The following is a 15,480-nucleotide window of genomic DNA, read 5'->3' on the forward strand; positions in this document are numbered from 1 at the left end:
GACTCAAATGGGACAAAGACCAGGGCAAGAGCTTATCTCACAATCAAGGCTCTTATAAGATTTACAAGCGTATTTGACAGCGATGAGTTACTTTCCTCTTATGACGATATTTTGGATAGTTCACTCGGCATTGGGATATGTTTTAAAAAGATAATAACAGGTCCAAACACTTACCAAATCTTACAGTTTAACACAATGCATACACATCCCAATAGCCAGGTGATGATTATTAGGGTTGAGATGGATTTTACAAAATGTTTTGAAATGTTTGAGTGTCACTCAAGGACACTTCAGCACTTCATATGGTTGGCAGTCCTCTGGATACTCTCAGAGTCTCCCCCCATCTGAGAATCCATGCCCTTTTCAATTAGGATACCACTCAAAATAGCTATTCGCATGGGTCCTCCAGGCCATCAAAGAAATAATAGGAGATTTTCAAAGCCTCTTAATTAGGGCTGATTCTCGTTAATCCAGTTCACCCTGCCTGCACCATATGTCCCGGGGAAAACCGCTGTGGCCTGATGCAGGTGAAAGAACAATTACAAATATCTCCCTCCTTTTTCATTCAACATCTAGTAATGCTTTTGAATTTCCACTAGGTTGTGCGGGTAATCTCTAGCTTTGAATGAGAGAAGACCCATCATAGAGTCTCTCACACTTCTCAGAACTCCCTTTGCTCCAGCCAATTAGCTAAGATTCATCATATTAAACTGCTTTATCACTTGCCAAATGAAATACTCTTATACAGACTTCAAAGAGAATTTGGAGCTCTTTGGTTTATGAAATATTTCATATTCATGACCCAAAAATGGGTTGCAGGTCTGTTCTTATAGGGTCGCTGATGGCAACAATGCTTAATAGTCCGAAAAAATAAATATATAATTTTGAATAAGCAAAAATAAGCAATTTTTCATCTCACAATTCTGACTTTTTAAACTTTTCTTGCAGTTGCGAGTCTGGATACAAAGTCAGGATGGCAATATATAAACTAACAATTGCCAGGAAAAAAGTCAGAATTGTGAGATAAAAAATTGCTTATTTCATAGAAACACATTAATTCATCTGTTAAAACTTGTGTATTTTTGAAGGTAATTTTCTAAGGGCTTTAGGTAATGGCAACAAAGAAAAAGTTGATATAGTTTTACACAGAAAAGATAAGACATTTTCACACTAAAATCATGATAAAACTTTGTTCATGCCATGTGGCTGTACTATTAAAACGATGTGTATTTTAACATTTATTGATTGTCCCCATACATATATATATATTTAAAGGACAAGTGGAAATTATCCTTTGTGGTATTAAACATTATCGTTGATTCGTGGTTAATCAGAAATGTTTATATATGGAATTTTTCGGCATTTAGCAGTGTGACAAGGCTAAAACATTTATAATCTTGTAGAAGTCTAAATATGTTTCTATTTTTGGCTCTTACTGAATGCTGGGGGGCTCTAGATTAAGTTTATTTTTTCTTGTGCCAAATCAGAGACTCCTTATGTTCTGAATGAATCCTCTGAGCATGTGAAATCTGGTGCAAATGATTCGTCTCAGATGTAGAACACTCTTTCTACATCGAGAGACTGACTCTGTATACAAGATGTTCATCTGTGTTGATCATTTCTCAGGATGTTGTTCTTGCTTAGATGTATTTTACTGACATTTTCTCGACAGAATCTTTGAAACACAACTTGAGTTAATTAGCCTCCAATAACATTCAAGACATTTAATATGTCACTAATTGTACGTACCATATATATAGTTAAGGGTCCAATTCTCACTATTAACTAGTTGCTTTTTTGCATGTTGCTTATAAGCATGCACTAGTTGTTTATTTGCATGTTGTTTATTAGCATGCAAAAAATAATTTATTAGATAGCTCTTAATCGTATTCTTTCCCATGTGGTTGAATTGGCAAACATGACTTATAGAGCACTGCAACCATCCTCATTTGTTTTCATTTTCATTTCAGTTTTGCTCTGCGCTCTCTCACACTCGTTTCTTTCTTTTGACATTAAGGTTTGTCTATACGTCTTTTATGACTGTGAGATTGTGTCCCCTTTTGACTCAAAAATCAAAATCAAAGCACTCTTTCCCTATAAACACAAGGCTCTGATGGAGCCCGTATTTAAAACAAAGCCAGTCCAACTGTAAATGTTTACTGCTGTTCTGCTTTGGAGGCAGCTGCTGTGATTTGAATGGCACACATTATTTCTTCATTTTGGCTCAGGACATTTTTATAGTAACACGAAGAGCTTAAGCTCACTCAAAAAAAGACAAACATAAACTCCTAAGTTCAGTGACTCATAGTGAAAGACACTGGTCTGAATCTGTGTTTTTGGGTGTGAGTTGGCCCAAGGTCTGTTTGTTTTCCCAGAGTATAACAAAACGTTTCCCGCATGCTGATTGGCTAATACAGCTCTTTGGCCTAGATAACCTTTCTAAATGTGGACTGGGGTTGTTATAGTTCTCTTAAAGAGAATTTGTCATTATTTACTCACCCTCATATTGTTTCAAACCTGTATAAAACGGATACATTTAAAAAATTGAGCTGTAACTTGAAAGACAGCGAACAAATCATTGAATAATTTGAACCAGATCAGTCAGATTCATGAACAAATCATTCAGACTGGTTCACTGATTCATTCAAAGAATGATTCATTCATAAATATGAGATCCCGACATGTCTCATGAATACTCTAAGAAGAGCTAAGGCAGATGGCAAGATCCTAAATTTAGTGGTCAAATTTAAAGGAAAAGTTCACCCAAAAATGTATTTCACCCCATAATTTACTCACCCTCAAGACATACTAGGCGTATATAACTTTCTTCTTTCAGCCGATCACAATCGGAGTTATATTAAATAATATCCTGGCTTTTCCCAGCTTTGTAATGTCATTGTATAGTATTGTATAGTGTCCGAGTTTTTGAAGCTCCAAAAAGCTCATTCATCCATCATAAAAGTAATCCATACTACTAACGTGTACAGCTGTTGCCGGAAGCCAGTGATTATACTTTATTAAAGTTTTAAATATGTATATTTTTCTTACAAAAATCCATCGCATCCAACCCACTGGAGCCGTATGGATTAATTTTATGATGGATGGGTGCGCTTTTTTGAGCTTAAAAAATTTGGCACTATTCAATGCTATTATTAAGCCTAGAAGAGCCAGGATATTATTTAATATAACTCAGATTGTGCTTGACTGAAAGAAGAAAGTCATATACACCTATGATGGCTTGAGGGTGTGTAAATTATGGGATCAATTTTATTTTGGGTTTACTCCTTTAAGATTTATATAAATTTTAAATCCATTTGGATTACACAGTTTTAACATTGACAGACTAATAAATTGCAAATCACTTAAATCAGCATACATCTGTTCATGTGAAAACAATTAAATGTATTCACTTAAAAAGTAAACATGGTTGAAAAATGGCTTGCTGTGGAACAAACAATATTCAGTATGAGATTGAAAGAAATTGGATTTATTGATGATAAATATATAAACCGCTAATGTCTATTTAAAACTAGTACTATTACAGAAATCTTACCTGTTTCATTTATGTCTGACTGACAAACATGCATCATATTCAGTTTATTAGTTTAAGTTAAAACTGTGTAATCCAAATGGAATGTTATATGCAATTCAAATACCAAATAAAATAAAATCTTAAATTTGGAACCAAATATATGTTTGAGTGTTGCTCTTGGCTTTAAACAGAGTGGCTGTAATGCTAGTGGACAGGATGATGGGAAATCACACTTACAAACAATGTCCTGTCCTTGATGAACCCAGTCTCCATCAGTCTTATCGGGTAACACAGTAGGGTTGATGCTGGAATGCACTGGAGCGAGATTACAGTGCAATTAAAAGCATATCCTCTACCCGTTCACACTTCTGAAGCATCATGTCACACACTCAAACACACTCACACACCTTCATCTGTTCGCTCTGGCAACAACACATTGATTCAGTGTCTGCTTGCTGGCTGTGTTATTGCCATTGATTTCTGCACTGTCAATTTGTTGGCCATCCTGGAAGTTAGCACTGGTTCCCTTGACAAAAACACAATAGGATTTTTTACATAGGCTTTTGGATTATTGCAAAAAATAAGCTGTTATCAATTAAAGTTTATCATAATTACATGCTTTGTCCATCAAGAAAATTATCACAGATGAACACAACTTTATGAATTTTGAAGCCTACATACAGTCAGAATGAAAAATCTAAAGGTAGGCTTTAAATTTATTGTAGCTTCACTAGAGTCCCTGGAATTCGAAATTTTCACTGACATTTTGAGTTAAAATAGTTTAGTTTATAAGAGCACAATTATATGCATAATGTGGCTGTAAAAGCGGACTGGGCTTATTTTTTCGCAGTGATGACGTTTAAAGTCCCCAACAGCCTCTGTAGTCCCATTTAGCCTCTTGTTAACCACCTTTTTGAAGACAAATAACAGCTTAAAAAAATCATGAGTGGGGTAATACTGATGTATTGTGTATAAAACGTGAAACCCCAGCCCTTATTTAAGTAATTTAACCAAAAACCCATGAAACAATGGAACCCGAAGTGCTAAACTGCTAACTCGTTTCCGCATTTTGGTCTACAAAAATGCGTAATTTCTACACGACTCAATAATCTTCTATATATAGATTATTTTCTGCATTATTCATAATTTAGCAGTCTAAATGGTTGCATGCCATTCCTAAATAAGTGTTTTCTGTTCAAATAGATATTAGCGTTTAGGATAAATCTATCAACGCCTGATCAAAAATGTAGTATGATACCTTGTTTAGCAGGCTAACAGCTTAGCATAGTTTTAACGGCTTACGTTAGTCCTATGCTAAACAAAGGCTAACTGAAAACAAGAAAGAAAGGGGATTGTTTAATTTGATGATTTTTGGCTTAAGTATGCTTTTCCAAACTGTAGTGATACGCTAGCGCATCGATGAACTCAAAGCTAACTGCCGCAGACTAAGAGTCTTGAAACATCAGTTTTGATTTCATTAGATATTTAATATAAAACTAATGGAATGTAGGGTGGCATTTTTCTTTGTTTTCACTAACTAGTAGTCAACAAGTTTTGAAATGAGCTTACATAATACACACACACACACACACACACACGCACACACAGACACACACACACACACACACACACACACACACTAATTGCTATTTCAGTGCGTGTTGCATATTCTCTGTGTTTATGTGCATTTCGATTGTTGTTGAATTTCTTGTGCTGGTAGATTTAGTGTATTACTTTTTATTTTTGTACAGAATTTTTATTTTATTTTCTATGTCGATTCTGTCATCCTACTTCAAAAACAGAGTTTACCTCACCTCTTGGTCTTTGAATCCTTGTTCTCACCTCATGTTGACAGGGTTTGATCCTGAGTGCTGCTCTCTCCTGTCTCATCATTTGAGATGTCTCTCTTGGACTACGGTGTGGCTGTACACCTTTAATTTTACTAATGACAGCTGAGGTTTGAAGTGTCCTCCTCTGGCACATGTCTTCCGGGGGTGGTTGTGTTTTCTCGTTTCTAATGCATTAGAGAGGTGAGGAACAAAGGGCCACCTTCCTTGCATTAACCTCTTGATACCTCTCTGTCATGTCTTGGTTGCTGTTCCTCTTAAAAGTCTTCATGCCAGTCCTTTCATATCCTTTTATCAGGTTCTTACTCTTCAGTATTTGTCTGAATAAGCTAAAATTATTGAGCCAAGATACTTAGCCCTTTTTTTCATGTATTCACCCTTCATTTACATGTTGGTAAACCTGTATGATCTTTCTTCTGCTAGACACAAAAGAAGATATTTGCAAGAACGTTGGGGCGAAACATACATTTTGACTTGTATGGATGAAAAAACACAGAGTTTTTTTTAAATTTAAAATATTGTTTTTAATGTTTCACAGAGAAAAGAAAGTCATACATCTGACAGAATAAAAAATGTTGTGTGTACTATCCCTTTAAGGGGACCAGAAAGTTACCTTCAAATATTCTTTTTTGTTATACATATGTTGGAATGGCTATAAATAGAAGAATGTGAACTATTGTACCTATTAAACTATTGCTCTGCCATGACAGTATTTGACTGAAATAGAGAAAACTGACAATATGCAGTAAGTTTATAAGCCTGATCGCTTTAGCGCCCCTTGTGGCAACATTGAAAATTCAATGTGCATTTAGAACCGTGTTTTATCACATTCCAATGTGAGCAAACAAGCTTTTGTGTCCACATTGGGCTTTAGGACACTCAATGCGAATATTGAAGTCCACATCAACTACTAAAGAAAACGATACAGAGGAACGAATGATATCATTGGAATCACTTTCAGAATGATTTTTTTCCCAGCTGATGAACGATAAAATCATTGACAGCCAATCAGAATCCATCCTGCTTTATTTTCCATGGTGTGGACGCCAATATATTTATTGTAATAGTTATCGTTCTGTGTGTGAATGGATCTTTATTTTAATTTTATTTGTAAATATTAAAGGCATTTCAAAGTTTATATGCAGTGGTTTATTAGAACCACCATGTTAAATGTTTACAACTTCATGAAAGCTTATAAGCTTATAACCGTTCTTCATTAGTGAAATGTCTGTATAACTGGTCCTACTCGACCCGAGCGGGATTCGAACCGGGGTCTCCGGAGTGGGACTTTAAACACTGCAGCCTCTAGCTCGCCTCTTGAAATGTGAGTGATTTTTTTCCCACCTGATAAACTGTAAAATCATTGACAGTCCATCAGACAGATTGGCCATGCACAGCTCTTACTGATCTACGTCCATTACACTCATCCCTCTAAACCTCACTCTCATCCGGGTCACGGCACCAAAGGTAACAGGTCCTACTTGACCCGCTCTGAGCGGGATTTGTACCGGGGGTTTACCCGCACAGCTCTTACTGGCCTACATCTGTTACATCTGCAAAACATTACTACGTTCAAGAGTAGTAGAGAGTAACCAAACCTCCTCATCTTATCTATAATGCAGCAGGTCTTTGTTACATTTCATTTACTCTGTTGCACCATATACCAGGAAATCAAGCCGACGTGTAAGGCTCTTGGCTCACATGAGAGCTGTTGATTGGGTGAAAGGGAATATGGGTCTACTCAGACAAAAGCAGTCACACAGGCAGTAAGGCCTTACAGTGTGTGAACTTGCAGTCTCTCTGTGGCTCTCATGGCTGAACCACTGATCTCATTGTTGAGTTTGTATTGATACGGTAAATGGGGCAGACCATGAGAAAGGAGACGAATGCAGTTCAACGGGGAGGGAGTGAGTGAATGGCCACTTCTGCTGACTTCAGTCCTTTTTCCTAATTTATTTTCCTTTGTTATTCTCACCTGTGTGCTTTCCAATGTGGCTCAGGTTTCAGAATAGCTCAGTTACTGGGCCAAATACACTCTCTTGTTGTATCTGTTATATTGTTCATTGTGATCCTGCTCTTAATAACTAATGTTTTACAATTTGCCTCATTAAATCCCTTTGGGCAAAAATTACTGTAACCTTTCTTACACCGTAAAAAAAAGTTGCTGCCTTAAATTTTTAAGTTCAATACACTTGGATGTTTAAGTCATTTTAACTTAAATTACATTAAACTGACTAAAAATGTAACTGAATCTTGTATGACTTAAAATTACTTAAAATTGCTTAACTTATTTTGATGAGTTGAAACAATGTAAAACATTTGGGGGCCTATTTTAAAGATCTGAAACGCAAGTGTCAAAGCGCAAGTAACTTTGTGGGCGGATCCCGGCGCTGTTGCTATTTTCCTGGCGGGATAAATGCCTCTTGCGCCTGGCGCAAATCTAAAAGGGGTTGGTCTGAAGTAGCTTCATTCTTCATAATTGTGGTTTGGGCGTAACGGGAAACAAACCAATAAGAGCCTTATCAAATTCCCTTTAAGAGCATGATGAACGAGGTGCGCTTGTTCCATGGCGCAATACTATTATAACGGCGCATTTACCAGGCGCGCTTCAGAATCGGTTCTCAGCCGAGGAGATGGATGTTCTCGCCAGGGCCGTAAAAGAAAGAGAAGTGACATTGGGTTTGGGACAAACCCACCCAAATCAGCTTCGGTTAAACATGCATATAATAATTTGGGTAAATGTGTAAGCTTTATGCCTATTTTCCCCATCGTCATGGACACAACAATGATTTCCCTCGTGTTTTAATATTTTTCCTTATAATAATGTATCATTTGCAATAAGTTAAATGCATCTGTGTTGATGAGAGAATCATCTACAGTGTATGCGCGTTGTTCACACTCTGTATTATGGCATGCGCGCTTAAAATAGCATCTGAATGTACGCGCCACTGACTTTAGACTAGTTTTTTTCTGGTCAGTGGCGCAATTGTTTTATAGAACAGCAAAATAGCATGAGGGAAAGTTTGCGCCGGAACACGCCTCCTCTTTGTGCTGAACCGCCCCGTGGAGCGCAAGTGTATTTCTTAGTTAACCAACGTGTGTCTGTGGAGGGAAAAGTCCGCTTTGCGCGGGTGCAAAATAGTAATGATACATGCGTCAGTGTACAAAGTCATTTGCACCGGGTGCAAGATAGGGCCCATGTTGTTATAACTTTTTTTATAGTGTAATTCACCTAAAAATAAAAATTCTGTCATAATTTACTAATTTACTTTATTTCATTCCAAACTTTATATTTGTAATTCTGTTTTTTGATGTGCATTTGATTAACTTCAACTTTAATAAGTTGTTATGTGTTCTCCATTATAATATTAACTAAATAAAAGGGAATACAATTTTATTTGTTTATTTAAAGGGGTAGTTCTCCCAATTTTTTTCCTTCATTTTTCATTTACTCACCTTCGTGTTTTTCAAAGTTTCTTTCTTCTGTTGAAAACAAAAGTAAATATTTTGAAGAATGTTAGTAACCAGACAGTTGACGGTAGCCATTGACTAAGTTGTTCCAAACCTGTATGAGTTTTTGCTTTTGAACACAAAATAAGATATTTTGAAGAATGTCGGTAGCCAAACAGTTGACAGCACCTATTGACTTCCATAGTAGTCAATGGTTACCTTCAACTCGTACAGGTTTGGATCAACATGAGGGCAAGAAAATCATGACAAAATTATCATTTTTGGGTAAACTATCCCTTTGACACATTTAAGTAAAATTTATTATCTATATTATTTCCAAAATAAGCTTCTTCTTGTTTTTTTTAAAGGTATGCTGAAGTGTACTTATTTTTAGAATAACTCTAGCAACTTGTATTTTGGCAAAACCCATGGTCAACGTGGTCATTTTTCTAAGACTAAACTAAGTTTTAAAAGAAATACACTTCATTGTTGTCGATATTCCCAGAGTGTGTTAAATTCGCTCAGAAAAGCTAAACCCTGTGCGAGCTATAATTAGCATGTATGAGTAGACATGACGCTCTGATACACTGTAAAAGTGTGTAGGCGTTTGTATGGCCTAACAGGTGCACAGACCGTCTTGAAAGGACCAAAACCAATGTGTAGACAGACAGACAAAAGCTAACAGAAAGATGAGCCAAGACTCTTCTTCTGTTGCTAGTGAATAGGCGGACAGTTTCCCTCTGCAAACTTCATTGTAGGGTATCCTTGCTAAAGGTGTAAAGGTGTTTCATGTCAAAGCCATTGTTGCTTTTATTGTGCTCTTTCTCCCAAGGGACAGGGCCCTTTTTGGGGAGGTTTCTTTCATCTTTTAAAAGCATTATGGTCCGGTTTGGCAGTAGGCTGCTGGAACCAAAAAAGGACGTTGGCTTTAAAGTAATGGAGGGATTGTGTGGTTCAACTTAGTTTAACTTGTTGACAGCTTAATACAGTTTCTTGTCTGCCCTAGAACTAAATGGTGAGCATTGAAATAAAAATGTCACTGTCTTAAAAGCAATTCCGTTCTCTTGGTGGCCATCTTGCTCAATCCCCATGGCACAATATAGGAACTTTAATGTCAAAATACATACCAGTGGCCAGACTAAAATCAATAAATTGTGGAAAATAAATAACTATAAATGTCATAGATGTGGTAGCCTATACCAGATATAGGAAACAATGTTTTTTTTATTGACTTGACCTATTCAAATCACTAAAATTTGACAGAACCTACACATTTAATCTTATTTAAAATCTAGAATGATGTCTTTTATATGGTGTTTATATGGACTGAAAACTCGCAGGATTTAGCACTATATTTTGAGAATGACCCTATAATGGTATCGTAAATGTTGCTTGTTTAGCTCAAACCACTCAGAACCTCTATCAAAAACGCTCTTAAAAAGCTCTGTCTCTGTTATAACTGACTGCTTTCCTGCAGCCTATCTGATTTGTTCTATTTTTGTTTGTTGAGTTGCAGTGGTGAGACTGAAATGGTTATGGACTGAGTTATGGACAGATATGGATCAGAGGTCTGACCCACATGCAATAGACATGCTGGCAATTATTTGTTAATTAGAGCATCGACAAAAGACTTTTAGGTACCGTTTACACAACACCGTTTTTTTAACTAAAAACGGGAAACTTTTTATGTACTGTGGTCATTCATTTAGACGACAACAGTGTTTTGGGGGCCTGAAAACGCAAACTTTTAAAAACTGGATTCAAAGTGCAAGTTATTGAACAAAAACGTGAATATGTGAAAACTGTGATGTCAGTCGCATCGTATTATGTGTTCAGTCTATAGGCGCGTAGTGTTTCTTTATAAAGTGACATCACCAACTACTGGCCTGGCATGATAATACAGTATTTTTTTGTCACTTTTGCGGATCCGTGTGAATGGGGATCGTTTTGACAACATTGTCGTCTGTACGCAAAAAAAGCAAAGGAAACAAACCTGTTCCTTTTTAGTACATTATTGTTGTGTAAACATACCCTTAAAAGTTTATATTCCTCTACCACTGCATCTTCTTCTCTCTTTTGTTTTACAAGAAGTTGGTTTTGGAGGATTAAAGGAATAGTTCATCCAAAATGTAAAATTCATGTTGTTCCAAACCCATTTGACTTCCATGAAACACGAAAGAAGATGTAATAACTTTTTTTTTTTAATAAAAAAAGAAAATCATATGTATTTGGGATGAATTGAGTAAATTATAAAATGGCATTATTCTTTTCAATGCAAAAATAGATACTTTTTCAGAAACAAACTGAAGTAATTTCTAACTGCTATAAAATGACATAATGGCGAAAAATTCTTTTGACAGTCAAATGCGGTTAAATGGGGGAAAGTAAATTGTGGGATTAAATGAATCCTTTAGCATTTTGACAAGGATTGATTTGAAGTCTTTGTGTCCTATATGGCATGTGATTGGAGGACGTTTAGAAGTTAAAAAGGCAAGAAAAGAAAAAAAAGACCAAAGCTTGCTGATCAGTAGGAGACCAACGTTTTGTAAGAGCAAAAGTGATTATGAGGAAGAACTTTGCAGATGATCTTTTATCTTAAAATCCTGGGTGACCACCTTCTGACAATAAAAGAGACATTTTTTAAGTCAAGTGAATGAAACCACCAGGCAAAAGACAGAACAAAGAGAATAATAGAGGTTGCCTTTCCATTGAACTCACATCCTCGGTGATTTCCATATTGTGCTTATAATCTGACTCATAACTGCATTCTTAAAACAATAATGCCATTTGAATTTGGCACTGTCACTTGCCTAACACGATTTATGTTGCGGATTACAACCTAACTGCAGTATTTAAAACTTTAATACTAGACAAAATACCAAGAAGTCATTCACAAAACTGCATTTGACTGTCTGTGGTAGAGCGAGAGTTTTGACAGCAGGTCATGACATGATTTGGCTCCGGCAAGAGGAATTTAAAGATTGATCTCTTTTTTTGAAGCAGTTTAATAGCTAATTTAAGCAGTTTTTTTATCAATATTTGCCAGCCATATTTTGAATAAACATGCCACATTTTTAAATCTGAAGATTTATAAGGTTTGATATAAGCTAAAGAGACATTTAAACTTATAAGACCGATCAGTTTATACCTTGGCTTAAAATAAACAAGAATATTACACTGCATTGAATAGAGTGCGATACCTGAGAATCAAAATCTAATTTATACACAGAAAGTTTAAGGATTTGAATTAAAAATAATATTAATTATAAAAATCCCAAGAAATGTTATGATGTACAACGAATAAGAAATATTTAAGATTCAGCAATGTCACCAATCAAATAATTTAATCATTTCATAATAGTAATTTATATTTATTTATAATAATTTAAAATATTATTATATTACATATAGGACATATCAAATACTAAGAAATTCTGCTTGATTACTTTTATATCATCGCAAAATGTAAAGTATATTATCGCCCAGCTCTAATAATTTACTATAAAGCTGCTTTGAAACAATGTGTATTATGAAAAGCGCTTTACAAATAAAATGGACTTGACTCTGACAAAATTCTATTCTTTTTTTAACCATTCATTCAAAAAGTTTTACGGATAAATTTACTTAAAAAAAAATAATAATATTACTATTACCATTTCTATTCAGGTAAATGTGTTTCTTAACAAACATGTTGTTATTTAGTCATTTTGACAGAATAATCTGACATTTGTTTTCTTTTTCAGCGGATGTATCAGAAGCATATGGATTCAGATCACAGAAGAGACTCTCAGAAAACGTTGAGTGGTCGTACGCGGGTAAGTGTTGCATTCAGGATTGATATTGTATTTTTTTAAATCTATGCATAGTGATTATATCAAGGATTAGACTTCAGTCTATATAAAGGGCCAGTCCAAATGTGTAAAGATGAACAGACATTTTGAAGTGAAGCACCATTGGCATCCTTCCCCCATGCCAGTTCAGGTTTAGGGATCATCTGTGTCTAAGCATGCAGAGCTTAACACCACAGATTAAACTCATCCGTATCTCCTAACTGGGCTTTCAGGGTTAATATGGCCTAAATTACAGGTCCTGTCTGCTCTCGCCCAGACAGTGCACGTCAAATTTTAGAGGGTGTGTTTGGGTTTTCATGCAGGATGACTTCAAGTTTGTGTCTCCTTTGTTGTTGTTCTAATATCATGAAGGATGAAAGACTATTTTTCAATTGTAAAACTAAGGTTTTTCTCTTAACAAATGAAGACTTTCTAGATGAGCCATATTGTACACTTTTGGTAGTAGTGATTTTGTTTTACACAGTGATGGACAGTAACAAAGTAGTATTTCTTTGTTGCTGTACAGTATTTAAGTACAATTTTTAAGTAGGCTATCTGTACTTTATAAGAGTATTTTTATATTAGGAAACTTTTATTGGACTTCACTACATTCCAAAGCATAATATTGTACTTTTTTCTCCACTACATTCCATAAAAACATATTGTTCCTCATTATTTAGCCATCCTGAAATAACCACCCTCTAAGACACAAGAGTGATGTCCAATTTGAGAACAAATTGATTAATTCTAAGGAACCTGATGATCTGGTAAAAACAAAACAAAAAAACGAATAATTATTTCATGAATCAGAGTGATCTAATTGCATCTGTTTTTGATACAACAACTCACTGATTCAATGATCCGGTCAAGAACATGAGCCAAGAACAGGGATATCGTCGTGGCTTGAATGTTTATGAACTGATTGTGTGAAAAGTATGTTACTAATAAATTTAAGTATTGATTATTGTCAATAAATTCATATTTAGGTTTGTAATAATATAAAAAGTTTTCCTTTTTTGCAATATATAAATTGTGTCCACTTATCTTTCTTATTAGTGCTGCTGAATACTGACTAGTGCTGGCGAGAATAAATATAGGCCTATGGTTCATCGATCAGTACGTTTTACTTTTAATAAAAAAAAAAAAATATTTAACCCAAGTAAAACTGAAAATGAGTAATGTTTTGATTAGGCATCTGTACTTTTACTCAAGTACTTGACTTGTTTAACTTGACTGTTTAACATAATTTCCAGGATTTTCTGTGATCCTGTTTGGGCTGTTCTTGCTGCCATACCTTTAAGACTTTATGCAAATGACCCCTGTTATGATTGGCTCCTCCTTCACCTTTGAAATGAGTAAAAACGCCCCCAGCAAAATCTGGAGAATCGTATTTTTTGGGTATGTTTACACAACAACAATGTACAAAAAAACTGAAAAGTTTTTCACGTACAAACAACTTTGTTAAATTGATCCCCATTCACACGGATCCACAAAAACGACTAAAAGCATTGTATTATCATGCCAGGCCAGTAGGTGGCTGTAGACTACGCGCTATAGACTTAACACGTAATAGATAACCCAGGATTTAGTTTACCTGGGGTTTAGAATGATCCAGGGTTAACTAGTTCAAGTGGGAAAAAACCTATATATACTCTGAGGAGGGAGTTTTTTAAACGGCAGGACCAATCTTGTTTTTATTATATGGCCCATTGAACTTTGGGAATAGAAAAAGTATCAAATCAAGCAACATCAGTGACACATTTTGCATCTCTCATCTATCTTTTCATCTCCCACTCTTTTCCATTACTAGCACAATGGAGAATTCCCCAGTCTCGCTTTGTTGTTGAAAGTAGGCCAGATTTGATATTCTGCTTATTGTTGTGCACTCTTGATATATAGCTTCGGATCTCTATGATTTACAGATCATTCCTTTGGAAAATGATTCTTCAGACAGGAGCTCAAAGTTTCAGAGCAAAGGTGTTTAATCTAGGAAAGATTATCCTAAGTATGGGTAGTAAGGGACAATTTTTTCAGCTTTAAAGCTCTTGTTTTCGACCCCTCACAACAAAACAGATCTGGGTGTCATTTAAGTTTTGCACAACAAAGGGGGCATTATAGCGTCTGGGCTGCAGGCGGTCGGTCGGTCGGTCGGTCATGCAGATGGGATATTGTTCATCGGCATTACCCAGAATACCGTTGCCCCTCCTCTTCATTGACCCCTTTTTATATCGCTCATAACGTCTAAATGATACTGAAACATGAATAATCAATCCCTGTACGCTAATTCTGACATGCTAAACTTGCAGAGAAGGCCTGAGCAGAGCTAGTATGCATAAGTGTATATAATTGAAATGTATTTTGTGCACTTAAGTTGCCGGCACAGATTGTTTTGCCTTATTTACAGTACAGCATGTGGCATGGTTTCTCTCCTCATGAAGTAATTGCAACCCAGACTTATTGGAAAAACATGCCCATTTCTGCAAAATGATACAATTTTGCTTCTTGCACATTTTGCGACACTTTCAAAGTGAAATGTCTTGTGAGTGGCGCTAAAAGCGTGTTCAGTTTTTTCCAAAACTTACTATTGAATGTAAATCTGGCAATGTTTTCTAACTTGTACATATCACGGCAGTTCGGAAATGAAATGTCTGATGAGTGGCACAAAAAGGTTGCGTTTGAAAATAATGTATCACCTACACTTCCCTAACTGATAGTGTTAGAAAATAAAAGGTGGGATAAAAACGCATTTGCTGAAGCTACCATGCCATTGTAGCTTGCTTTTACTTTGAGCTTTTTTATGTGACTCAAGTTTTATGGGACT

The 15,480-nt window shown here is 35.7% G+C and overlaps 1 protein-coding gene across 5 annotated transcripts in view; it reads left to right on the plus strand.

The window, feature by feature from the left end:
* Window positions 1–15,480, plus strand: part of ptprz1a (protein tyrosine phosphatase receptor type Z1a) — a 71,133-nt gene that overhangs the window by 11,744 nt on the left and 43,909 nt on the right. For all 5 annotated transcript variants that reach the window (XM_077210991.1, XM_077210992.1, XM_077210993.1 and 2 more), the window contains exon 2: window positions 12,573–12,644. In XM_077210991.1, coding sequence (XP_077067106.1) covers window positions 12,573–12,644 — 72 coding nt within the window. The remainder of the gene's footprint in view (window positions 1–12,572; window positions 12,645–15,480) is intronic.

The sequence above is a fragment of the Siphateles boraxobius genome, unplaced genomic scaffold (assembly GCF_051911475.1).
Source record: "Siphateles boraxobius isolate OS27281-9 unplaced genomic scaffold, OSU_SipBor_1 65, whole genome shotgun sequence".
In the NCBI taxonomy this organism is placed as follows: Eukaryota; Metazoa; Chordata; class Actinopteri; order Cypriniformes; family Leuciscidae; genus Siphateles; species Siphateles boraxobius.